The sequence below is a fragment of the Oryctolagus cuniculus genome, chromosome 5 (assembly GCF_051225735.1).
Source record: "Oryctolagus cuniculus isolate XC-2025 breed Fujian yellow rabbit chromosome 5, ASM5122573v1, whole genome shotgun sequence".
Classification (NCBI taxonomy): Eukaryota; Metazoa; Chordata; class Mammalia; order Lagomorpha; family Leporidae; genus Oryctolagus; species Oryctolagus cuniculus.
Window position 1 is genome coordinate 46,992,861 of NC_142871.1, and position 25,779 is coordinate 47,018,639.

The 25,779-nt window shown below is 36.8% G+C and overlaps 1 protein-coding gene across 1 annotated transcript in view; it reads right to left on the reverse strand.

The window, feature by feature from the left end:
- Positions 1-25,779, reverse strand: part of CLVS2 (clavesin 2) — a 75,763-nt gene that overhangs the window by 12,060 nt on the left and 37,924 nt on the right. Inside the window, exon 3 of the mRNA XM_002714800.6 lies at positions 4,855-4,965. Within this exon, the coding sequence (XP_002714846.1) occupies positions 4,855-4,965 (111 nt within the window). The remainder of the gene's footprint in view (positions 1-4,854; positions 4,966-25,779) is intronic.

Below are 25,779 nucleotides of genomic sequence, written 5' to 3' on the forward strand. Positions count from 1 at the left end.
CATGAGCAGAATAAGATGTGCATGCTGATCCATACATTATCCTGGCATTCGTTGTGCCAACAAAACAATTTGCATAATGAATGTTGTTAAAACAGACCCTTCTCATAAGGGACTCGTCAATTACAGATCAACAGCATGGCTTTTTCTTTATCATCAATAAAAACAAGAATACTGTAACCACTAAATTATTGCTTTATAATGAAAAGTGGGTGATATAGATCAAAGAAGTGGATCAGCATCATCATAGTCAGAGGCTGAGTGAAGTTCATGTCTCAATGGACATATACTTTGCAAGTTGCCAGCATCTTCTCCACTAGGGGTTCCCATATTGATTATCCAATTAGAAAATGGAATAATGTAATGAAAATATAAGGTTGAATGTATACATTAATTATTAATATTATTTTCTATATGGACCTTTTATTAAAGTGAAATATTATTCATGCTAGATACTCAAAATTTGCTTTCCTATAAACTGATGCCTCTTTTCTCTTCCACCATTTGAATCTCGAAACTGCAGAGCAGCATTCTTAGATAAAGCATCATTATCGTCTTAGATAAACTCATGTAATACTTAAGGATTGTAAATAATTTAAAAATAATTTCAGATTCAAAGTGGACATTAATATATGCTTTTCACATCTTTAGAGTCTGCTGAAGTAAATATATCAGCATAGGAAAACAAAGACTACAACAGCAAATAAAATTAGAGGGATAGGGTCATCAATTAGCAAATATTTTCAACAAATTATGGAAGAATAAAAGTAGACAACAGCAAGTCACTGGCCTAAAGAGGAAGAGCAAATGGCTGCCTGGGATCCATGATGCAGGGCCTCCAGTGGTGGAAGAGGCTGTTTGTTCACAGCGTAACTTCACTTCTTCCCACTCCTGTTTGAGACCACAGCAGCTAGTTTTCATGCCCAGAAAAACACACACACAAACACACACACACACACATACACACACTCAAGAAAACAAAATAATTTTCCTGGGAAAGTTAAGCTCTGGCCACTGAAAACCTTATTTTACTACATACATACACCCTTTATTTTATTTTTATTTTACTTATTTTAAAGGCAGAATTACAGACAGAGGGAGAGAGATAGAGAGAAATATATATAGAGAGATCTTCCATCTGCTGGTTCAGTCCACAAATGGCTGCAATGGCTGGGGCGAGGCCAGGCTGAAGCCAAGAGCCAAGAGTGTCACCCAGGTATCCTACATTGATGCAGGGGCCCAAGTACATGGGCCATCTTCTGCTGCTCTTGCAGGTGCATTAACAGGGAGCTGATTGGAAATGCAGCAGCAGGGACTCCAACTTGCTCCCTTATGTGTGTGACGCCAGCATGGTGGGCTGAAGCTTAACCCACTGTGCCACAGCACATGCCTATAAGATGTTTTTTTTTTTCCTATGTAAGAAATCTCCTTCAAAATATTCAATAAATATGTAAATAAATCCTTAGAACAGTATATGTAATCCTAGAACTCTACTTCCTCTCTAAAACTGCCACTCCTCCCTCAGCATCACTTTCAGCCTTGGCCTTGCCTACAGTTTCACTGAGAAAATAGGGCAACCAGATGAGATCCACCCACCAGCATCTGTGTCTATGTGCTTTGCCTTCAGTGCTATTACAATGGAAGGGGAAGCCTCACAAAGGCCAACCCTCCACCCATGCATTTAGAATCCACCCTCCCTCCCATACTTTTAAATCTCTTATCCGTTCTCTCTTGTCCCTCTCACATCATCACACTTTCTCTTTCTGCAGGATTATTAACATCAGGGAAATAAAACATGCTGACTCCACTGCTCCCTACTCAGAAACACAAAACCTATCTTGTCCCTCCTTTTACCTGCAGTATTACCCTTTATCTTACTTCCCTTTATTACAATATTCACCAAAGGAGTTGTCTATGTTCATTGTGCAAAGACTATCTTCTCATTTTCCCTAAATTCATTCCAAAGAGTCCTGTCTGCTACAACAAATACAGCTCTTTCCCACATCTTTCTCACAGCTAAAATCAATGCTCAATTCTCCATATTTGTCTTGAACTCTCAGGAGGTCAGCACCTCTGGGGGCTGGACAATAAAGATTCATTTCAATTGCTCACCTGTTAAAGTTTTGCTCTTGGATTCTTCTTTGCTTTAATCCATTCTGTGTGATTACATTATTTACTGAGGTTTTACTGTTTTCCCCCTATTTCTTCCCTTCATCCATTTTACCTAAGAAGTTTTTGGGAAGCACTGTGGCATAGTAGGTTAAGCTTCCATCTATGGCACCAGCATTCCATATGGATGCCAGTTTGTGCCCGGCTGCTCCTCTTCTTATCCAGTTCTCTGCTTATGGCCTGGGAAAGCAATGGAAGATAGCCAAGTGCTTGAGTTCCTGCACCTACTGGGAAACCCAGAAGAGGCTCCTGTCTCCTACCTTCAGATCAACTCAGCCCAGCCATTGTGGCAATTTGAGGAGTTAACATTCAGGTGGAAGATCTTTCTGTATCTCCCTGTCTTTCTCTGTGATTCTGCCTCGCAAATAAATAAATAAAATGTCTTTGTGGACCTCTTTGCTTCTGAGTACCTTAAATTCTAAGAATTGACCTGAATAACACTTGCATTTTTTAAATTTTTCCTTTTTTTAAAATTAATTAAATTATACTCGGTGATCTGGAATGGAAAGGAAGGGGATGAAATAGTTTTGAGAACCAGCAGAAGAAAGAATCCACTATGTTGACGAAAAGGAAGACATATCCGCCTTAATTAGTAGGGAAAACTACTTCCTGTCAGCTCTTGGGAAGCAGTGTTTAAGTCTAGCCCTTGGGTTCCAGATTCAGCAAAGAGTCCCACTTTCCATAGAAAACTTGATAGCAGAAAGGGATATTAATTTAAGTAATGAATATTGGGTTGAACATGATGGTGTCAAATGGGTCCATACAGATGAGAAATTTGTCTCTGCATGGAAAGATACCAGAGATGAGATTCTAAGGAAAGGGCCCTCTATCACATCCAGGATTGATATTCCTAAACCAGTCTTGCTGGAAGTTCAAGTTTAGAATTAATTATGGAAAAGGAAGACCCAGATACTTCTTGCATATACAAGTTTATGCAGGTTGATACAAAACTGCTTCTTAGGTTTTCTTTTGCCAGTTTTATAGAGCATATACTTATTTCATCAGAAGCATATAGTGTTGAGTAACAGTGTGATGCTGAATCACTTGGAATACCATTAAGGAAATATGATAGCTTTGTATTGTACATGGATTATACAGTAGAAATCAAATATATTTTAATCTGTAATTGTTTACATATAAAAATTTCCAAATCATGTATTTTTCATTAAAATGATGAAGTTCAGATACCTCTTTTCCATCTGAAATAATGTTTGCAAACATTATTCTAGGCACTGTCAAAACTGCACATTGATTCAGAAAGCCCCTGACTCTAGTGATTTTCTTGTTTTCTAGATTCGATTGTTTTGCAACACAGCAGAAACATGACAAAATCATGTTAGAATAAGTCATCTGTATTCAAACCTTTTCAAATGTGTCTCATTTCTCTCTGGCTGATGCCCAGAACTTCAAATGGTGTACAAGGCCATATGTGATCTAGAACATCATTGTTCTTCCTATCCCATCTCCTTCCAGCCTACCCATAGTTCATTCTGTTACATGTTTTTCTGGCTCCTGCTGTTTGTCAAATATAGTGGGCCTGGTCTAACTAAAAGTCTTGGCCTTTGCTATTCCTTCTGCTTGGAATTCCTTTTCCCATAATTCTACAAATCCCACTCTACTACCTACTGTGATTCAGAGGAAATTGCTTAACCTTCTGTGCTCATTTTACAGTGTATAAAGTGAGAAAAATAACAATACTTACCCTCAAGCCTTGTTGTAAAGATTAAATGAGTTAACATATGTAAAGCACTGTGAACAGCATGTGGCATAGAGTGAATACTACATAAGCACTTGCTAGTATAATTTGTACTAAAAACCCCAGCAGGTGTTTTGGATCACCTGATCACTCCTTTAAAAAACAGAGCTTGAAAGTGCATTTGCAAGGCACTTCAATACACATTCTGAATACTAAAATACAAACAATGTGATTCTTAGTAGTAGAAACAATTGTTAACATAAATTATTCCTCCTAAACTACTGCAATGTTGTCAAGAAATTATATACAGTAAATCCTCTGCTCACTAATACAATCACATAATTACTATACTTTCACACTCATAATGAGGCCTCTACAACACTGAAATGCCCAATATGCCTTTTCAGTCATTGAGAAGCAGTAAAAATTATCTTGCACATAGATTTTAAAGTGAATACATTTTACTGTGGAACCAGTCATTTGGAAATTGGACACAGCAAAAGGATGTAAAAATGGCTCTAAATGTGGAGCCGGAAGATTCTGATTTGTGTATTAGTTCTACAACTTTAACAGCTGTGTGTATCCATGAATAAGCAAGTTACTTATGCATCCTAGGGCTTAAATTCCTCAGCTCTGAAACAGGAGATAATTCTTACTAAATTTACTTTTGAGAGCTGTTGCAAGGATTAAATGAAATAATGTACATTAAAATTTACTTTTAAAATTAATATTTTAATAATGATAATAAATACATTCAGTGCTAAATACTTAGATAATTTTTAATCTTAGAACAATGAATATTTTATTTTATGTACTTGACTTATCATCAATGTTAGATTAAATTGAATATTGAGAAATCCAAGTAGTTTGTAAGTTAAAGAAATACTAAAATTTGTACAGAATATCATTCTTTTCAAATTATGCTAAATCATCATAGTCATTATGAAATTAAATTAGATATTTTAAAATGGATTAAAAACAAGAAGCAATACCCTTTTCCGAGTCTTCTCCTTTAAGAAAGGCCGGATCACAGTGTACAGGGCATGGATATACCATGGCTGATTGACAAAATGAATTCCTCCAAATCGAGCTGGAAAGCTATCCTAGAGTTACATGGAGACAAAAGAAATCAAAGCATGCTTTAATATACTACAAGGTTTAGGTAAGATGATAGAGTATACACATTTGATCTGTGTAGTTAAGAAGAAATAACCTTACCACATTAAATATAAACTTTCATACAAGAGAAGTGTTTTTGCTTCTTACTATTTGTTCAATTTTTTACCTAGTAGTTAATTTCATGATTATAAAATAAACCACAAGAATGCCATTTTAAAAATTAAAGGAAAGAATAAAAAAGGAAGGTGGGTGGAGGGTGGGAGTGTGGGCAGGAGAGAGGGTAAGGTGGGAAGTATCATTATGCTGTTAAATCTGTAAGTAATATTTAATGTAATATGAAATATGTTCACATAAATAAAGAAAAAATGAAAAAAGTGATCTTAGTATTAAAAATAAATAAATAAAATGTTATCTAAAATATCTGTAAATGTGAGAGTAAATCCAGAAGGAAAGGTATCACAGGTTCATTTTCATGACTCAGCAAAGTCTGGAGTTCAGAAAACTACAAGAGATTTTGATGTCCATTTGAGAATACTTTGAACACACATTTGTCAATATTAAGAGTGTTAATTTACTTTAGGATGCATAGGGAAGCCATGCAAACAATTCTGGGTATTGGAGATACTGTAAAAGTTTTTGTAGGAGACATCTATGAAGAAAATCATTAAGAAAGATATATGAAATATATATGACAATATTTTTTAGATTTCTAATCTCCTTTTCTTTTCTTTGGTTTGACTGTATAATTTCCTGCTCTCTGTCTTCTAAGTCCAATATTCTCTCTTCTATCTCACTGATTCTGTTTTTAAGCCTCTCAATTGTGTTTTTCATTTGTTTTATTGAATTCTTCATTTCATTTTGATTTCTCTTAAATATCTCAATTTCATGTTCTACTAAATTCCTCATTTCATTTTGATTCCTCTTTAAGATTTCATTTTCACAAGAGAGATTTTCTGTCCTGTTCTGTACTCATTTCTGTAGCTCATGCATTTGTTTTTGATAACTTCTAAATGTTCTTATCACAAATTTTTTTGAAATCCGTATCTTGCATTTCTTCTATCTCATCATCTTCATAATCTTGTATTGGAGTGTCATGTTCATTTGGGAGCGTCATGTCTTCCTTGTTCTTGTTTCCTCGGTTTCTGCCTTTGTTGCATGGCATTGTGGAGATGTTCTTTAGTTTCTTCTTCTTTTTTTTTTCTCGCTGTGGTGGCTTTTCTTGTTACACTATGACTCTAGATTAAGTGGACTGTCTGCTTTTGGTGAATCTCTAGAGGCTTGCAGTGGGTGTGGCCAGAGAGCTCTATTCAGTTCTTCAGGGTTAAGGGTGTACCGAATGTGACACACCTGGGTTTGGTGTGGTAAATCAATCTCTCTCTCTCTCTCTCTCTCTCTCTCTCTCTCTCTCTCCCCCTCTTTGTTTTTATTCAGAAGGGAAGTAATTCTGCTCAGCTAAGCTCTTCTCGATGGCAATCAGTGCCTGAGTGCTAGCCCCTGTGGGTATAATATTCATCCGCTGTGCCCCAAGGACCACACAAAGAATCTGTTCAGTCCTCAGTGTAAGCTCAGAGTCCCCTGCAATGTCTCTCACCACACAGCCAAAGCTGCCTGAATTTGTGGCATCTCCCACCGAGACTACTCATGTCTCAGCCACACCATGAGTTCTCCCACACAACCAAAGTCCTGGTTCATAAGCTCCACACATTCACTAGGTCTTAATCTCCTGTTATTTCTCCCCACCAGAGTCAGGTTTTTCTGCTCGGCTGAGGGCAGGTGCAGCCCTGAGCTAGCACAGCTGTTATGTTTGTCCAAAATGGCGTTTGTTCTATTGTCTTGCTCACCTTTGTAAGGTGAGTGGTGAGAGAGAATCATGTCCGTACTGGTCCCTTTTATTTTTTTTTTTCCTCTCCTCTAGTTAGGCTGGTGTACTTTCCCCCACAGGGCTTCCAGCCTCGTTCCCTCTAGGTTCTTCCTGTGGCTTTTTTGCCAATGTCTCAGGCTACTGCAGTTTCACCTCACCTCCCTTTGCAGCGTTGGTGCATAGACTCGGCAGCTGGGGTCCCAAGCCATGGGCGCCCTTGCCCTCCACATAGGTCCACCATGTCTTACTAATTCCGGAAGAGTTTCCTCTGCAGTTTTTTCCCTAACTCTTCCCTGAGACTACAGTATCTCCACTTCTATCTTTTCCCAGACCATCAGCGAGCTCCTTCCCTATTCTGCCATCTTGAAGCCCTCAGAATTTATATTTTAAAACAACTACATTGAAATTTAATAAAACCTTTTAATTTACATACAATTTACTACAAATGTAAATATTTCTACCAAAACATTTATCCAATATATACTCTCTATTTGATAAAGAATGGGATGGGAGACGGAGTGGGAGATAGGATGGTTGCGGGTAGGAGGGAGGTTATGGGGGAAAAACCACTATAATCCAAAAGTTGTACTTTATAAATTTATATTTATTAAATAAAAGTAAAAAGAGAGAAAGAGAAAGAATAAGTTGATCTTAAAAATTCCAGCATTTTTAAGAGTGTCATATTTTATTATTTTTAAAATTTTAGAGGCTGACAGAGATGCCATCCATTGGTTCACTCAGTAAATTCTCCCACAGAGGGCTGATATTGAGAACACAATCCAGACCTCTCATGTGGGTAGCAGAAAGCTGGAGTCAGGAGCCAAGGCCAGGAATCAAGCAAAGGCCCTTTTCATATGACATGTAGGCATCTTACCTTGCATATTATACTTCGTCAAACTTTCCTCAAGACTGCCATATTTTAAGTCTACAGTCTGCTTATAATCAGTCATAACAGGACAAAATGCAAAAATAAAAGACATTAAGAGATTTTTTGTAAAATAAATCTTTTAATTACATTTTCTATCAATAGATTTTGGAAGGCCCTTCATATTAATCACTAGAAATTCTGTAGGGGTTGGCTTGAGGATGCCTTTTACTCAACAAGATTTGTGGTAGTTCCTACTAGGTAATGATGCAATAGTACCAATGCTATCTACCTGGTATCACTTTAATTTAATTTCTTGTCTCAAAGTTTTCTGATTGTACTACATATTCAAATCTCAGAACCTTATGAGCCATAGCCCTACATTGCCAAAAAATCTATTATCATCATCAGTATCAATGACATAATCATTGCTATTATTCTTCGATCTGGCTACAGGTGTGGCAGAAAGGCTGCCTCCATGGTTTGCTGGGCAGCATGATTTTCACTTTGAACCTTTCCTTATAAGCATGACACCTGGAAGAACGCAGTTCCCTACTTGCCCTCCATGTGCACCCTTAGTGTTTACTCTGAGCAACCCATACCCCAGATAAATATGAAGTAATGAAGCTCTTGGATTTATACCTGATGCTTACCTCTAGAGCCTCCCAGGCTTCACTTACTCTACAGTGTTTTTTTGTACACTTGACCCAGAGGCACTTGCTCCTGAGAATTGAGCTGTGCATCTGGAAATATTTTGTTGTGATGTATCTAACATCTTGCTATCTGATGTAATGAGAAGTTTTGACTTACTGTACTGCCTGAAGCAAAACCACTTAACACGAATTTAAGCTATACCCATGAACAGGCATTTGAAATCTAGAACAATACTGTATTAACACCAGTTATTAAAGCCCTTTAGCTAGTCTTAGCTCAATGGTTCTTAAACTTTGAGAATCACAAATAGTCCAGAATTCTCCTCTGCTGAAAAATCAACATGTATATATTTCACATGATCTCATGAGCTTTATTGGACATATCATCAGAAATACAATGACATGGGCAGTACCAACATAGTTGAGGCAGAGTGAAACAGCAAGGAGAACTCTGAATTTACAGTCAAGTAGTTCCAGCTTAAAAATCTGACCTAATGTCACCCCTCAACCATCACATCCAAAACAAGGACACTATCTGTGATTCCATCTTTTTCTTCACCGTGATCATCCTCATTTCTCATTCTGTCCCTATTCTTGAAGTATTTATACCCTTATTTTGTGGAGATTCATATCAACCTTCTACATGGTGACAAGGTGATCCCAGTAAAATCCAGAACTCACCAACTCCATTATATGTCACTTCCCTGAATTACCTTTATGCCTGTAGTAATGATGTTGTTGTATAGATTGTGGCCTTTGTTCTCTTCCACATGCCTGGCATGTCATTCTCTCCATTTTGTGTGATACACTCTTACAAATCTCCTAAGTTTTAGCTTAAGCTACCTCACCTCCACAAAGCTCTTTTTCGACCCCTTCTCTCACTTCTTACCCTAGTGTTAAACCATAAAAGCACACTGTCTGCCACCACCAGCATAATGCCTAAACCCATCACTGCACTTGCTTCATGACCCTGAAACTGTTCTTTTGTTTGTCAGCCTCCAATGTTCTTTGAGTGCAGAGATTGTATGTTTTGTATGGTCTACTGGTGCTTGCGCTGGAATACCTGTCCATTCATATCTTACTCACTCTATAGGTCAGGAGATGGAAAGTCAAAAATACTAATCTTGCAGCTGAATTGTTGAATAGAAAATTTCTTTCAATTAGATGTGCTTGAGCCATATTTAAAGGACCAAAGGAAGGCAGCAGTCAGTCACCATCCTGCTACAGTGACAGCTGATATGAGAGCTCTTACAGGGAAGATAGCTTACAGCAGTGCGTAGGCTCCAACTTCCACTTTCTAGGTTCCACTTAGGAGCTGGAGGCCTCTTAAACAGTAGCAGTGAAGAGGACATATTAATTTCTTGATCTCTGAATCCCACCTGCAGGGCTGTGACCTTGAAATCAAGAGTCCAGGAGAAAACTTCCCCTAACTTCCATTGCCCCGGCTCTTCCAATAAGTTTTTAGGCACTAACTCTTGTCATTAAATCCACTTTCCTTTGAACTATCCATATAGATTTCTGTCTTGTAGACTGAACTCTCAGCAAGACTGTATTAGCTCATCTTTATATAGCTTGTTTTTTGAAGAAAATGTGTGTGTGTGTATGTCCCATAGCAAAGCTAGCATGCTCACTGAATGGAACAGATTCTAATATGTGCTATTTAGTTAAACTATTTATCTCCTCTGACTCAAGCTTCCTTATCTGAAAAATGGGGACAACATTTAATAGAATTGCTCATGGTTAGTAACATCTGCTAATTATTAAGGACTCCTCCTAGACACAGGACTACGCATTAACTATCAGCCCCACTTCACAAATGTGGACATGACCCTGGAGTTAATTTTACATTGTGGTTTAATGGGCATCTGTTTGCCCCTATATAGTAGCACCCTATATAGCACTATGTACTATGAAATCATAAGCAAAATAACAACATATAACATGTGGATCATTAACTGCTGGCCAACGTGCTCTTCACTATACACAATGACATATAAAGTATTCTGAAATTAGTGAAAGCACAGCCAAGATGGGATGATGAAAGTTAGCAGAATTTCCTTCCAGTTTCTCAAAACTTTTGCTGATTCACTCGATTCTGTTCAATTTTTTTTCCCTTGAATGGAACACTTTGTGCCTAATGCACAGATTATCTTGCTTGAGTGCTTCGGTTAATGGAAGGCTAGCCCCTCGAATATCTACTGGAATTCAACATTTCTCCCTGCCTCTGTTGACAATACGCTCAAATAATGCCATTCTGTGGGAGAAGATGGATTTGGATGCACCTTTTTTATTGCGATTTACTTCGACAGTAAGCTGCTATTCCAAATAATTTCAAAGTGAAGGTCAATCAAAGCAAATCCTCCATTTTCCCCTCGTTGGAAATACAAATACCATATCTAGGGTAAATACATTTACATGTACATGTGATGTATATCAATGAAGTACTTATATAAGGCTAGTAAAATATGTTTATCACAAATATCTAGTTATCCAAGAAGAAAAATGGAAAATCCAAACTGTTAGCATATTACCAAATTTTTTTAAATAATTTTGATTAAATACAAAATATATGTTAAATAGTACTACCTCAAATAATAATGTCAGATTTGGGATCAAATTAATGAGATAATATAACTTCTGGTGCAATCAGAATACAGTTTGCAAACGAAAGTAAATGGGGCCAGAACTGTGGCGTAGCCAGTAAAGCTGCCTCCTGCAGTCCTGGCATCACATGTGGGCGCCACTTCGAGTCCCGGCTGCCCCACTTCTGATCCAGCTATCTGCTATGGCCTGGAAAAACAGTAGAAGATGGCCAAGTCGTTGGGCCCCTGCAACTGTGTAGGAGATCTAGAAGAAACTCCTGGCTCCTGGCTTCAGATCGGCGCAGCTCCGACAATTGTGGCCAGTTGGGGAGTGATCTAGAGGATGGACGACCTCTCTCTCTCTGCCTCTCCTTCTCTTTCTGTGTAATTCTGACTTTCAAATAAAATAAATAAATTAAAAAAAAAAAACAAAGTAAGTGAATTAAATTGACAACTTTAGTCTTGTTTAACAGGTTAGACTGTCCAGGATTCCTAAGCCAATCAGTTATGTTAAGAAGTTCCCGTGGTGTGAACATAGGCAGAAATTCTATGCAGAACTCAACCATTTAGATTTACATCTATCAAGGCTCTTATAATGTATTTTTTTTCCTTTTCTTTCTTTCCTGTAATTTTTCCCAAAAGGAATGTAATACAGATATATGACAGAGATAGAGACAGAGACAGAGATAGAAATAGAGATGGAGATAGAGATAGACTTAGAGATAGAGATAGAGATAGAGATAGAGATAGAGACAGATATGTATATGACAGACTTGAGAGTGCTCCTATACACCAGTTTATTCTTAAATGTCTGAAATGGCTGGAGGTGGGCCAAGCCAAAGCCAGAATCCAAGAATTCAATCTAGGTCTCCCACATGCGTGGCAGGCACACCACTATTTGAGCCATAACCTGCTGCCTAACAAAGTGCACATGATCAAGAATCTGGAATTAGGAGCAGAACCAGGATGTGAACCCAGACATTCAGATCTGGGATATAGCTGTATTAACCAGCATCTTAGCCATTTGGTCAAATGCCTGCCTCCTGTATTTTTTTAAGTACTTAGTTTCAACTGTGATATGTACCACAGCAAAATATATATAGTGATAAATTTTAACAAAGAGCATCCAGAAATCATACCTTTAACTCCATACCTATATCTATAAAGTTATACTGGAGCCAAAGTATTATATTATTCCTCTAATTATATTTTAATATAAATATAAAATAAGTTTAGTGTAGAAATTTGGAATTAAAAACAAAAGTGTCATTTTTGAAAAAGCCACTCATATCATTATAAACCAGAGACAACATAATATTTTAAGCATCTTGGTATATGCTTCCAATTATTTTCAGTTAAGTTTTAAGTAAATAAGATGTGATTCTATGCAACCATCTGGAATTATGAAAATATATATTATAATGCCTCATAGGTACACAACATATATATCATCTTCTCTGAAAGTGTGTCTTGGTATAGAAAGTAAGAATTATTATTGTAGTTAGTTCCTGTGGTAGCATCACTATTAGTCCTCATCAGTTGTGTTTAAACTTTGTAAGGCAAGTTTAATCTTACTAAGTTTAAACAGAATTTATGATTTGCTTTGATAAACTAACCACACTGTTTTCCCAAACGTGTCTTTGAGAGTATCTTTTCTAGACAGTATATTAGTATCTGTATTCCTTGTATCCAATTTAGAATATTGTGCAAATTGAATATCCCTTATCAACAGTGCTTGGGTCAAGAAGTGCTTTAGATTTGAGATTTTTTTATATTTTTGGATATTTGTATATATATTGAGATATCCTGAAGCTATAATCCAAGTCTAAATACAAAACACATTTATTTTTATATATAGTTAATACACATAGCCTGAAGATAATTTTATACAAAAGTTTAATAAGCCTGCATTTTGACTGTGACCCATTACATGAGATCAGATATGGAGTTTTGTGTCAGATTTTGAAACATTCCAGAATTTGGATTTTTGGACAGAAATGTTCAACCTATATTAGCTTTAAGTTTCAGATTCCTTAAGACTCCTTAAGATTGCCTTAAGAATTCTGCTCCCGTCCACCCACCGCCCACCCCCACACACAGCACATCTGAGCTTCATGGACAGGATCAGGAATTGAAAAGAATGACACTGCATTGTGATCCCAAATATTCAGTCTCATCATTACTGGACAGACAAATCCATGCAAGTTATTCAATTGCTTTCATGAGGGAAACAAAGAATTTTTTACCAAAACATTCCGATTAGTGACTTCTGCCAAACTGATGTGAGGCAGCCAGGAAACTATTAATTACCAGTTAATTTGAATGCCTTTTTCTATGCCTGTCTGAGTGGTAATGAACCATATTTGAATGAATGCAAATCACAGGTTAAAAACAAAGAACCTTGACCCTCATACCATACAGATAGATAATTGCACACATGTAGGAAGATGCCTCAACTTCATCCTCTTAACTTCTAACTGCTCATTAAAATCTGATGGTGTCCAAGTAAACACAAAGAAAGCAATTTAGTTATATGTAGAGGATTATGTAGAATTAAAATCTCACCAAAAATGAGATAATTATTTTGATATGTAGGGAAACAATATTGAATAACATTTTCTGCAATCAGATCATTTAATATTTAGGAGTTTGTAATAACAGAAATGACATTGAATAACATTTTCTACCATCAGGTTACTTAACATTTAGGAGTTTGTCATAAGAGAAAAGAGGGCAAGCAATTCAATGAATAACCAAAAAATAAACAGTCATTCTCTGTTAGAGGAAACAAGTCAGCTTCCAAAGATATATGAGATTTTATTTCAAAATACCTAGCAATGCTTTCTATTTGATGAGTTATCTCAAAAATAAAACATATGTAAGTTGCCAATTTATATTTTCATGACTCCTCAGAAAACAGTTTCTTAATTATATTAAGTGTTTAGAATGGGGAGCAGTCATACACTGTTGATCAGAATATAAAGTAGTGAAGACACTGTAGAAACAAGAGTGGAGATTTCTTAAAAAATTAGAGATAGATTTGCCATAAGATCCAGAAATCCCACTTCTGAGTATATGCTCAAAAGTCTTGAACACAATGAATCAAAGAGATACCTACACCACCCTGTTACACAGTAGCACCATTCACAACAGCCAAAATTTAGAATCAACCAAGTTGTCCATCATCAGATGCGTGGATACAGAAAAGATGGTATATATACAAAACAAATATTACTCAGATATTAAAAAAATGAGATTGTACTCTTTGAAGCAAAATGGACACAACTGGAGGACATCATGTTGACTGAAGTAACTCAGACCCAGAAAGATAAATACCACATGTTCTTCCTTATATATGGGAGCTAAAATTAAAAAAAAAAAAAGACAAAAAAAAGAAAGGCCTGTATGTTTGAGTATTGCTACAAATATAGTTTTATAAAACTTGTTTTATACCTTTGTGAAACCAATGGTTAAGAATGTTATATTACTATAGTTTTATTGATTTGTGATTACTTTAAAATTTACCATATATGGGTGAAATGGTCATTTTTTTCCATTCAATTATTATTTATGGCCATTGTCTATATTCGCATTAAACTAACGTCTTATTGCTTTTTACTTGTTAAACTTCTTACTCAGTGAAGTAGTAATCCTTTTTACTGACATATAAATTTAAAATGTAATCTTAAAAACAAAAGAAAAATAAAGAGAAAGAAAAGAAAAGAAAAAAGAAAAAGAAAGAATGATGAAGGAAGAGGAAGGAGGGAAGGAAGCAATTGAGACAATGCTATAACGAGTACTCAAACAGTATATTTCACTTTGTGTTTCTATGGGGGTGCAAACTGTTGAAATCTTTACTTAATGTATACTGAACTGATCTTCTGTAAAAAAAAATAAATAAATAAAAAAAAAAGAAGAAGAAGAAGAAGAAATTATCAATTCCCAACTTGACTCACTGGGATTAAACATGACAATAGGTCTGATCTGATTTCATCATCATTTAAAAAATCATCTATTATTTTTCACTTTATGTTTCTGTGTGGGAGCAAACTGTTGAAATCTTTACTTAATGTATGCTAAACTGATCTTCTGTATATAAAGAGAATCGAAAATGAATCCTCATGTGAATGGAAGGGGAAAGGGAGTGGGAAAGGGGAGGGTTGCGGGTGGGAGGGACGTTATGGGGGGAAGCCATTGTAATCCATAAGCCGTACTTTGGAAATTTATATTCATTAAATAAAAGTTAAAAAAAAGGATTCTATCTATGAATCACATTGAATCTGTTTAAACTAATTAGATTAAAATAGAAAAATTCCTTTAAAAAAGCAGCAATAAGTTACCATGATGGATCCTTTAAAAGAATGACTAAATGGATACATCAATTTCTTATTAATATGTGGCTCTGCCGTTAAAATTCTTTTTTTTTAAGATATATTTATTTGAAGGGCAGAGTTACAGAGAGAAAGGGAGAGTCAGAAGAGAGGTCTTCCATCCACTGGTTCACTTCCCAAATGTCTGCAATGGCCTGGGCTAGTTCAAAGCCAGGAGCCAGAAGCTGCTTCTAGGTACCCTAAATGGGTGGCAGGGGCCCAAACCCTTGGGCCATCCTCCGCTGCTTTCCCAGGAGCATTAGTAGTTCAGAAGCATAGTTGCCAGAACTTGAACTGGCACCTACATGGGATGTTGGTGTTGGGCAGCAGCTTTACCCGCCACTCCACAATGCAGGCCCCAGGATAAAATTCCTTACATAATTCCCAATTTTTGAAATATCAGTGAATTCTGAAATTATCTTGCCCTACTAAATGTTAAAATCCTAACTCCAAATAACATGCAGACAGCTTATTAGTTCAATTTTTAAATTTTAAAACTGATGTTCTAGGTTTGCACTTGAATGCTTTACAATATCTGTCTGTTTTAAAACCCTGGGCAAAATGTCAGCTATTGTTTAAATTGTCGATCATGACTGCAAACGTGTCAATGTGTATTTTCCTTAAGAGGGTCAATGGAAAGTACTCTATCCGTAGGCACACATATATCATTTCTGACATTTCTATTTAAAAAAAAAAAAAACAGCCATTTCTTTGTCCTATATTCATTAAAACCTCGCTAAAGAAAATTTCATGACATTGTGACTCCTGGAAAATCTTTCTTTTGCCTCATCACTGTCCTTTTAGGGAATTCAGTTCCCATTACAGAGATGTACTAGCTTTGCTCTTTTTCCATTCTGAGAATGCCCTCTGTTTTATGTTGGTTTTGAGTTAATTAGACATGATTCTCAGGTTCAGTAATGTCTCATAGTCTCCTATGCCGGGAAAATTTAAAAGAAAAATTGTAGGGGAACTTTACAGAGAGCTACATGTTCTCAGTGCATACACCAGGAAATTTATCTTAGGAATCAGAAGCTTTAAAGAATCACCCTTTAAACCATGGTGGGCATCTGGGCTTCAGGGAGAGAAAACCACATGCTTCCATTTTGATAACTTGGTGGCATTTACTTATGGAGAGAATATCTGAGTCTTGAGTACAAAAAGAAATAGACCATCAAAGGTTTAATATTATATAAAATATTTCCCCTCAAAAAGGCTCCACATAACTAAAAACTACTTCCCAAAGCAAAACATGCCTTTGTAACATATTTAGCCATCATAAAATTGAGTGGCAGTAAGATGTCTCTTGAGCAAATAGGTGTGACATTTTCACCAGCCAGATTTTCTGTCAGAGAAGTTGATAATTGATTGAAACAAATCATAGCCACACAGCCTCAACATGAAGACAGGGAGTTTATTTAATTCAGTGATTGTTGGTGTGTGCCTGACACAGCTGGGCAATGAGACAGCATGAAGAACATGACATAAAGCCATTCTCACTGCTCCTCACAATCCAGGAAGTACCAGTTTCAATCAGATATCTCAGCAGGAGAGAATTCAAAGTAAAAACTCCCACTTTATAAAAATCTGACATGATCATGTTCTTCAGTCAGGGTCTTTTACCCAAACTGGATGCACAGTAGAGGTTACAAATATTTTTGTGCTGTTTCTAATTAAAATGGAATGCGTAGCAATTTTATAAGACCTGTATTGAGGCTCCAATGTGTATGTCTGCTGACACTAGGAAGGGTTTCCTCTTATTCCAGCCAGTGAATCAACAACAGTTTGGTTTTCTTGCTTGACTTTTAAATTCCTTTAGATAACACATACTCAGAATTGCTGATTATTTCATAACCAGAATTTGTAAAAGAGATTAAAATAACAGAACTTTGGCTACCAAAACCTGAGAAGAACAAATTACAAGTACAGTAAGAATCAGGAAAAGTCCTGAAGTGAGTATTTCAGCACCCTCCTGCCTACATCAGGTATGTGAAGCCAACCAAGATTTTGTAAATGTTTGTCTATGCATTTTTATTTATGTGAAAGACAGAGTGACAGAGGCAGAGAGAGGAGAGACAGAATCTTCCATCCACTGGTTCACTCCCTAAATGCCCACAACAGTCAGGCATGGGCCAGACTGAAGCCAGGATCCCAGAACTCATACCAGATTTCCACCAGAGTCTCCGACCCAAGTACTTGAACCATCAAAAGACTGTTTTTAAAGGTGAAGCAATGCAGGGTTAGCACTGTGGCACAGTAGGTTAAGACTTCCCCTGTGGTACCAGCATCCTATGTAAGTCCCAGTTGCTCCACTTCCGATCCAGCTCTCTGCTGTGGACAAGGAAAGCAGTGGAGGACGGCACAAGTATTGGGACCATTGAACCCACATGGGAGACCCAGAAGAAATTCCTGGCTCCTGGCATTGGATTGACCCAGTTCCAGCCTTTGAGGTCATTGGGAGAGTGAACCAGTGGATGGAAGACCTCTCCCCACCCCCCCGCCTCTGACTCTCTATGACTTTGCCTTTCAAATAAATAAATAAGTCTTCAAAAAAAAGGTGAACTAATGCCTCATCTGTTTGGCAAGATAGAAACTGTCATACTCTATTGAGGGAACAAAAATTGGTAAAAAAAATTCCTACAAGAAATTCCAAAACACAATCCTATGTCTGCTAAGGTTTATTCAATATATTAATTATTAATTACCATCATTTGGGGCAAAATTTTATGGACAAAAATTTTTGGCTCATTTTTATATTTTGTAGCCAGGAAAATATTGAAAATAATTTAAATTTATTTCGGCAAAAGAATGAGAGAATAATGTATTTATGCAATTCAAATTAGAGCCTTTATAATAGTATTTTCAAAGAACTCTTAATAACAAAAATATATTAGATTAATAAATCATAAACATCACTTTATTTTAAAATAAGTATAAAAGTCAAGAAAATATAGCAATATATTAACATTTTTAACTCTGAAATTATATATGTTTTATTTTTTACGCACTTTATTTTTTGTAATTTTATTAAATGTCATGTATAGTCATCCCTCAATATTTAAGGGAGATTAGTTCCAGAAGCCCTGTGGATACCAAATCCTATGACTATTCAAGTCCTTTATAAAAAAGTCAATTTTTGCATGTAACGCATCCATAGCCTCCTGTATACTTTACATCATTTCATGATTTCTTATAATGCCTAATGCAATGTAAATACTATGTAATTTTTTTTTTTTTTGACAGGCAGAGTGGACTGTGAGAGAGAGAGAGAGAGAGAGTCTTTCTTTTCCGTTGGTTCACCCCCACAATGGTTGCTGTGGCTGGTGCAGTGCGGCCGGCACACCGCGCTGATCCGAAGCCAGGAGCCAGGTGCTTCTCCTGGTCTCCCATGCGGGTGCAGGGCCCAAGCACTTGGGCCATCCTCCACTGCACTCCTGGGCCACAGTAGAGAGCTGGACTGGAAGAGGAGCAACTGGGACAGAATCTGGCGCCCCAACCGGGACTAGATCCCATGTGCCGGCGCCGCAGGCAGAGGATTAGCCTAGTGAGCTGTGGTGCCAGCCGTAAATAGTTATTATACTGTACTTCTTATGAAAATGATGACAAAGAAAAAAAGTCTGTACATGTACATGTTCAATTTGGATGTAAGTTTTTCTCAAATATTTTTGATGAAGCTACCAATAGGGAGAGTCAACTGTACTACACATGTATATATTTACACAAGTACCCATATATATATAATAGTGAAATATCACATATTATAAAAATTCAGCACAAGAATTTTAATATGGAGACATTTAGACTCCATTTAAATAAGCAGTAATATCCAGAATTTTAATCCAGTTATTTTTTCAAATGACAAGGTAACATGTGAAAGAGATATAGAAAATGAGAAATACAGCACAAAATTAAAAACTGCATAAATAAATGTGAAGGCATTTTAAAATGTTACAGTAGTCTATACAGATGGTCCCTTACTTATTATGGCTCAATTTAGGAGTTTTTTTTTAATTCTTAAAACAGTGTGAATGTGATATGCATTCAGTAAAAAAACAAAGTTTGAAGTATATTAAGCATAGATTAATGGTGAATATCCATATAACCATCTGTTTTTCTCTTTCAGTATGGTATTCAATAAACTACACTGGATACTTAACACTTCATTATAAAATAAGCCTTGTGTTATACAGATTTGTCCAACTGTAGGCTGATGTAAGTGTCCTGAGCATATCTGAAGTAGGCTGGGCTTTGCAATATGACATTGGTAGCTTAGGCATCTTAAATATATTTCAACTTGCAATACGTTCAATTTATGATGGGTACATTGTGTTGTAACCCTATTGTAACTCAAGGAGGATCTATATTTTAAAATAATACATAGCATACATTTTCTACCTAATTTTAGTTCTGCACCAATATTATATGTCTGGCTCAAGTGATGAGTCAGGAAGAGGTCACTGAGGCCACAGTGATGATTTCTAATCCCCTCCCAGAACACTTTTAGATCTGTCACTTCCTTCCAGAACTATGTAGTGTCCATATGGATTGTGAGGCACTGCATTATAAAGATAGCATGAGACTATCTAAAGATGTTTCAGGCACATGTTCTTCTAAGAAGTGCACATGAACCAAAGCAAGACTAAAGCTTAGGCTATAAGCAGTCCTTGTAATATAAAACTTTCCTGTAAGGCTGTAGGTCAGGTGGATGATGCCTCAGTTTAGTAAACTAGGAGTATTTACTTTTCTTACCTTTTGGTTATATAGCTAGAAGGAAGTAGGTTTTGGCTGGGGATCAAAATCCCCCTTCCAAAATTCTGAAGCACTTAATGAAGGTACCTCTAAATACGTTAAATGAACTTCTAATTCAATGCTTCCATGATTTCACTGTGCCTTTCTTGTGCTTATTAAAAAATCTTATAGATTTTCATCAATTTTGCTTAACTGAGAAAGTTCTAATTAAAATGACAGAAAACTTGTGTGGCCTGAAGATTCTTCTTCCTTTTGCTTTATTCCTTGTGATTTTACTGACAAATAAAAGTTGCCCAAATTATTCCCCTAAAATTTGCTTTCTCATAGTCACAAAGTCTTCCTGCAAATAAAGCTCCTTAGAAAGTTATATTCAACAAGTTGTTGAACCATGATGCACTTAACTAGAATAGAAATGCCATTGATTAGCATTACTATACAGTCAAGGTCTCCATTCACTCATGAATTTTACAATGGAATTGGAAAATTCACACTAGTCTTCAATATACCAATATGCATGAAAATGATATACAAATGTCTCCATCTGCCCAGGCTTTCACTTCAGGGCAACCCCACACATCTGAATCCTTCCAGAATCCCTGTTAAGGCACATAAAAAAAATATTCCAGATCTGCTGAATCATTATTGCATAAACTCCTCAAGGAAGCACAGATTTTCTGAATAACGAAATTCTGTTTCCAATGGTTGATGTGTATGTGGGAGTGTTTGTAAGGGTAAGAGATCTTCCTAGCCTCAACTTCTTCCTTGAAATTAAAGAGTAGAAGTAAAAAGAGTTTACATGCTCTGCCCTTTCACCATTCACACAATTCTGAAATAAGAAACAAAGCTAATTCAATAACAACAACAACAACAAAAACACATGGGATTCTGATTGACACTGAAGCAATTCTCGTCATTTAAACACGGAAATATATGACATATTAAGGTTATTTTGATTTGTGTCTTTAAAAAAAACCTCTATTCTTTACAATAGATAGTGTAGCTGAACTGGGAATTAAAACTTAGGTGGATTTCATAAATCATAAGGACAAGATACAGAGACATTTCCCCCAATATCACCTTCAATGCTATCCTACCGTATCCACATCCATTTCCCATTTCTTCAAAGTAAGTCTTATATATGCTCACATCCATGGGCATATGTGTGTATCTGGTGGAAACTTCCATTTCGAGGTTTATATATCAATTCTGGGCAGAAAAACCCACATTTTAAAAGTCTTCAAAATATCCCTTTACATGTAAAGCCAACAAGAAGGGCAGATATTGTGACATAGTGGGTTAAGCCACTGTTTGCATGCCAGCATCCCATATGAGTGGTGGTTTGAGTCCTGGTTGCTGCACTTCCCATCCAGCTCCCTGCTAATGCACTTGGGAAAGCAGCAGAAGATGGCCCAAGTACTTGAACCCTTGACATCCACATGGAAGACATAGATGAAGCTCCTGGATCCTGGTTTCATACTTGCTCAGACCCAGCTGTTGCAGCAATTTGTGAGAGTAAACCAGTGAATGGAAGATATGTGTGTGTGTGTGTGTCTCCCTCTTTCTGTAACTCTGCCTTTCAAATAAATAAATCTTCTCAAAAAAACAAATAAATAAAAGCCAACGAACAGGTGCATTTTACATTGAAGATTTTTTTTCCTTTATCTAAAGTTAGCTCTAGATCCCAAGGAGTCAATTCCATTTTTTTCTAAAATTATATGGTTTTGTGCTTCGCATTTAAATACACATTCCCTTTGAGTTAATTTTTGCATGAGCCTTAAGGTTTAGGTTGAGGTTCTTGTTTTTGCATATGGATGTCCAATTACTTCCAGCATAATTTTTTTAGGAAGTCTTTCTTCTTTCATTGAATTGCTTTTGTATTTTTGTAGAAATAACAGTTGGGCATATTGTATTTGTTTACAATTGGGTTGGTTCTCCATTTATCTGTATGTCTGTTCATTCCTCTGTCAGTTCTGCATTCCAGTGCTTATCTCTGTAGTACAAAAGTACTTTAAAACATCACAGAAGCATGGAATCCAAAGATAAGCTTACTTTGTGCCAAAATTTTTTTGAAGTCCATGCATATTTTTTCAAAATGTGCATGTTTCATGAAGCTTTTGAAGAACTCTGGATCTATTTGCTTAAAGATTTTATGTATTCATTTGAGAGGTAAAGTTACAGAAAGAGAGAAAGAGAGACAGACAGACCTTGAAATGGAACTTTCCACCAGATACACACGTATGCCCATGGATGTGAGCACATTTAAGATTTACTTTGAAGGTCTTCCATCTGCTGTTTCACTCCCCAAATGGCCACAAGAGCCAGAGCTGAGCTGATCCAAAGCCAGGAGCCAGGAGTTTCTTCGGGGTCTCCCACATGGGTGCAGGAGCCCAAGCACTTGAGCCATTTCTACTGTTTTCCAAGGCCATAAGCAGAGAGCTGGATTGGAAGAGGAGCAGCCAAGATATGAACCAGTGCCTATATGAGATGCTGATGCCGTAGGTGGAGGCTTAGCCTACTAGGCCACAATGTCTGCCTCAGAAGTCTGGAATTCTTATTACTATTTAAATGTTACCAAAAAAGAACACCACTTCCTTTAAGTATGTCAATTTAAAATATCTTCCAAATATAATCCTATTTTGTTCTCTATAAGATTAATAAAAGTGGATTCCTTCCCCAGAATTATCTGCCACTTCAATCCTTACAATTTCAAAAACCCTCTTAGTAGTTTTTTGTCTCTTCTACTTAATATGACTGGTTTAATTCTGTAATTAATACACAGTTATTCTTAAGTGCTGAAAATTAACTGAAATGTGATCCCTGTTAAACATAAGAGTGAGAATAAGAGAGGGAAGAGATGTATAATTTGGGACATGCTCAAGCTGACTTGCCCCAAATGGTAGAGTTAGAAACATACCAGGGGATTCCAATTCAATCCCATCAAGGTGGCATGTACCAATGACATCTCACTGTTCCAAGTGATCAATTTCAGTTCACAATTGATCATAATGAAAGGACTAAGAGTCAAAGGGAGCACATAAACAAGTCTAGTACCTGCTAACACTAACCGATAGAATAAATAAAGGGGAGAGTGATCCAACATGGGAAGTGAGATACTCAGCAGACTCATAGAATGGCAGATGTCCTAAACAGCACTCTGGCCTCAGAATCAGCCCTACAGGCATTCGGATCTGGCTGAAAGGCCCATGAGAGTATTTCAGGCATGGAAAGCCAAGACACTCTGGCAAAAGATCTCTGTGAGTGAGATCCCAGTGGAAAGAACAGGTCTTCAAAGAAGGAGGTACCTTTCTCTGAAGGGAGGAGAGAACCTCCACTTTGACTATGACCTTGTCTAAACAAGATAAGAGTCGGAGAACTCAGAGGGCTTCCATAGCCTTGGAAACTCATGACTGGAGCATAGGGAGATTACTGATGCCATAGACAGGAGTGTCAATTGGTAAAGTCAACAACAGGAGTCACTGTGCACTTACTCCTCATGTAGGATCTCTGTCCTTAATGTGCTGTGCATTGAGATTTAATGCTATAACGAGTACTCAAACAATATATTTCACTTTGTGTTTCTATGAGGGTGCAAACTGTTGAAATCTTTACTTAATGTATACTAAACTGATCCTCTGTAAAAAAAAAAAAAAAATGAAATTATCAACTCCCAACTTGACTCTCACTGGGATTAAACATGACAATAGGTCTGATCTGATTTCACCATCATTTAAAAAAAATCATCTATTATTTTTCACTTTATGTTTCTGTGTGGGAGCAAACTGTTGAAATCCTTACTTAATGTATACTAAGCTGATCTTCTGTATATTAAGATAATCGAAAATGAATCTTGATGTGAATGGAAGGGGAGAGGGAGTGGGAAAGGGGAGGGTTGTGGGTGGGAGGGACGGTATGGGGGGGAAGCCATTGTAATCCATAAATCGTACTTTGGAAATTTATATTCATTAAATAAAAGTTTAAAAAAAAAACAAGGATGTTTTCATGGAATCTTTCCATTAAACAAAACAAAACAAAAACAAACATTTCAAAATGAAAAAGATAAACCACAGTCCTGAGGGAAAGACACATATGGAGTTGAGAAATATTAGTAGGAAGAGAATACAACTAAGAAACAACTATTTTAATTAATTAGAAAGTGAGATAGAGACAGGAAAAGAGAGAGAGAGAGAGAGAGAGCTCATATTCACTAAATCACTCCCAAAATGTCCAAAACAACCCCCAGCTGGATCCAAATCTGGAGACTGGGAATTCAATCCAGGTTCCTAACTTCTTATCCATTGCCACTGTTTCCAAGGGTCTGTGTTAACAGAAACCTGAGGTCAGCAGCAGAGCTGGGTGTGAAACCAATGCACTCTGATATGGGTGTGGACATCTTAACTGGCAGACCAAACACTCACCACAGATATTTCTCATTTAAGAAATTGACAGATAGAAAGAAGCAGTAGACAAAAAGCAGTTGCTGGTGTTTTTTACAGAATATTCATGACATCTTGGACAAAGCTACACTGCATTATAATGAATTTTGTATCTGAGGATACAGGTTCAGTAAGTTTGAAGTGCTACAAAATCAAGGTGTTGTCAATTAAGGTAAGCATGGACTGTGTCATACTTTCAAATATACTCGTTCTACCACTTTCCTTTAATTGCTTTATTCATTGATAAGTGGGAAAGGCACAAAAATTTGAATAAACCATAGCTAAATATCATACTAAGAATATAATTCACATACCACCATAGCAGTAATAGCGCTTTAGTCACTCTACAAACCTCCACCTTTTTTAAAAAATTCATTCATTTGAAAGGCAGATAACAAAGAGACAGAGGGAGATAGCCTCCATTTGCTGATTTACTCCCCAAATGCCCACAACAGCTGGAGCTGGGCTAGGCCACAGCCAGGAACCAAGAATTCCATCCTATTCTCCCATGTGGGTGAAAGGAACCCAACTGCTTGAGCCGTAGCCTCCCAGTCACATTAACAGGAACCTGTATCAGCAGCAGAAGTGGGTCTCAATTCTAGACACTATGACATGGAATGTGGACATCCCAAGCAGCAGCTTAACCAGCTCGGCCACAACACCTGCCAAGATCCATCTTTAAGAGGAGATGAGGGGAAACCACATCATATCGATGATATATTAATCTTTAATAAAGATTTATTTATTTATTTGAAAGAACAAATGAAAAAAAAGATGGAGGTACAGCTGATCATCCTCCGGTTCACTCCCCAAGTGTCTGCAGCAGCCATGTCTGGGTCAGTCCAAAGCCAGGGGCCAAAAACTCCATCCTAGTCTCCCACATAGGGGCAGTGGCCCAAATACTTGGATCATCTTCCACTGCCTCTTCCAGTGGATTAGAAAGAGAGTAGCTGGGATGGATCTTAAGCCTATACTCTAGTATAGGCACCTACATGCTGGTGCCAATGACATGCTAATTTAAGAAACATTTTGAAAATGACATTTGTACCATTCTCATTGTAATTGGAAACACTCTCCCAGCCACCCATGAACTTTTATCATCTAATATAAATAAAATATTTATACTTGTTTTATTAGAAGACTTTTGATTGGCTTATAATGACACATAAAATTGCTTAAAAGTAAGTATTTTGTATTCAAATTAACAGACTGAGCATATGTATTTGCATTCTCTACTACTAAGATATCATTAAAATGATGTAAGGTGCAGGTATTTGGCCTACTGTTT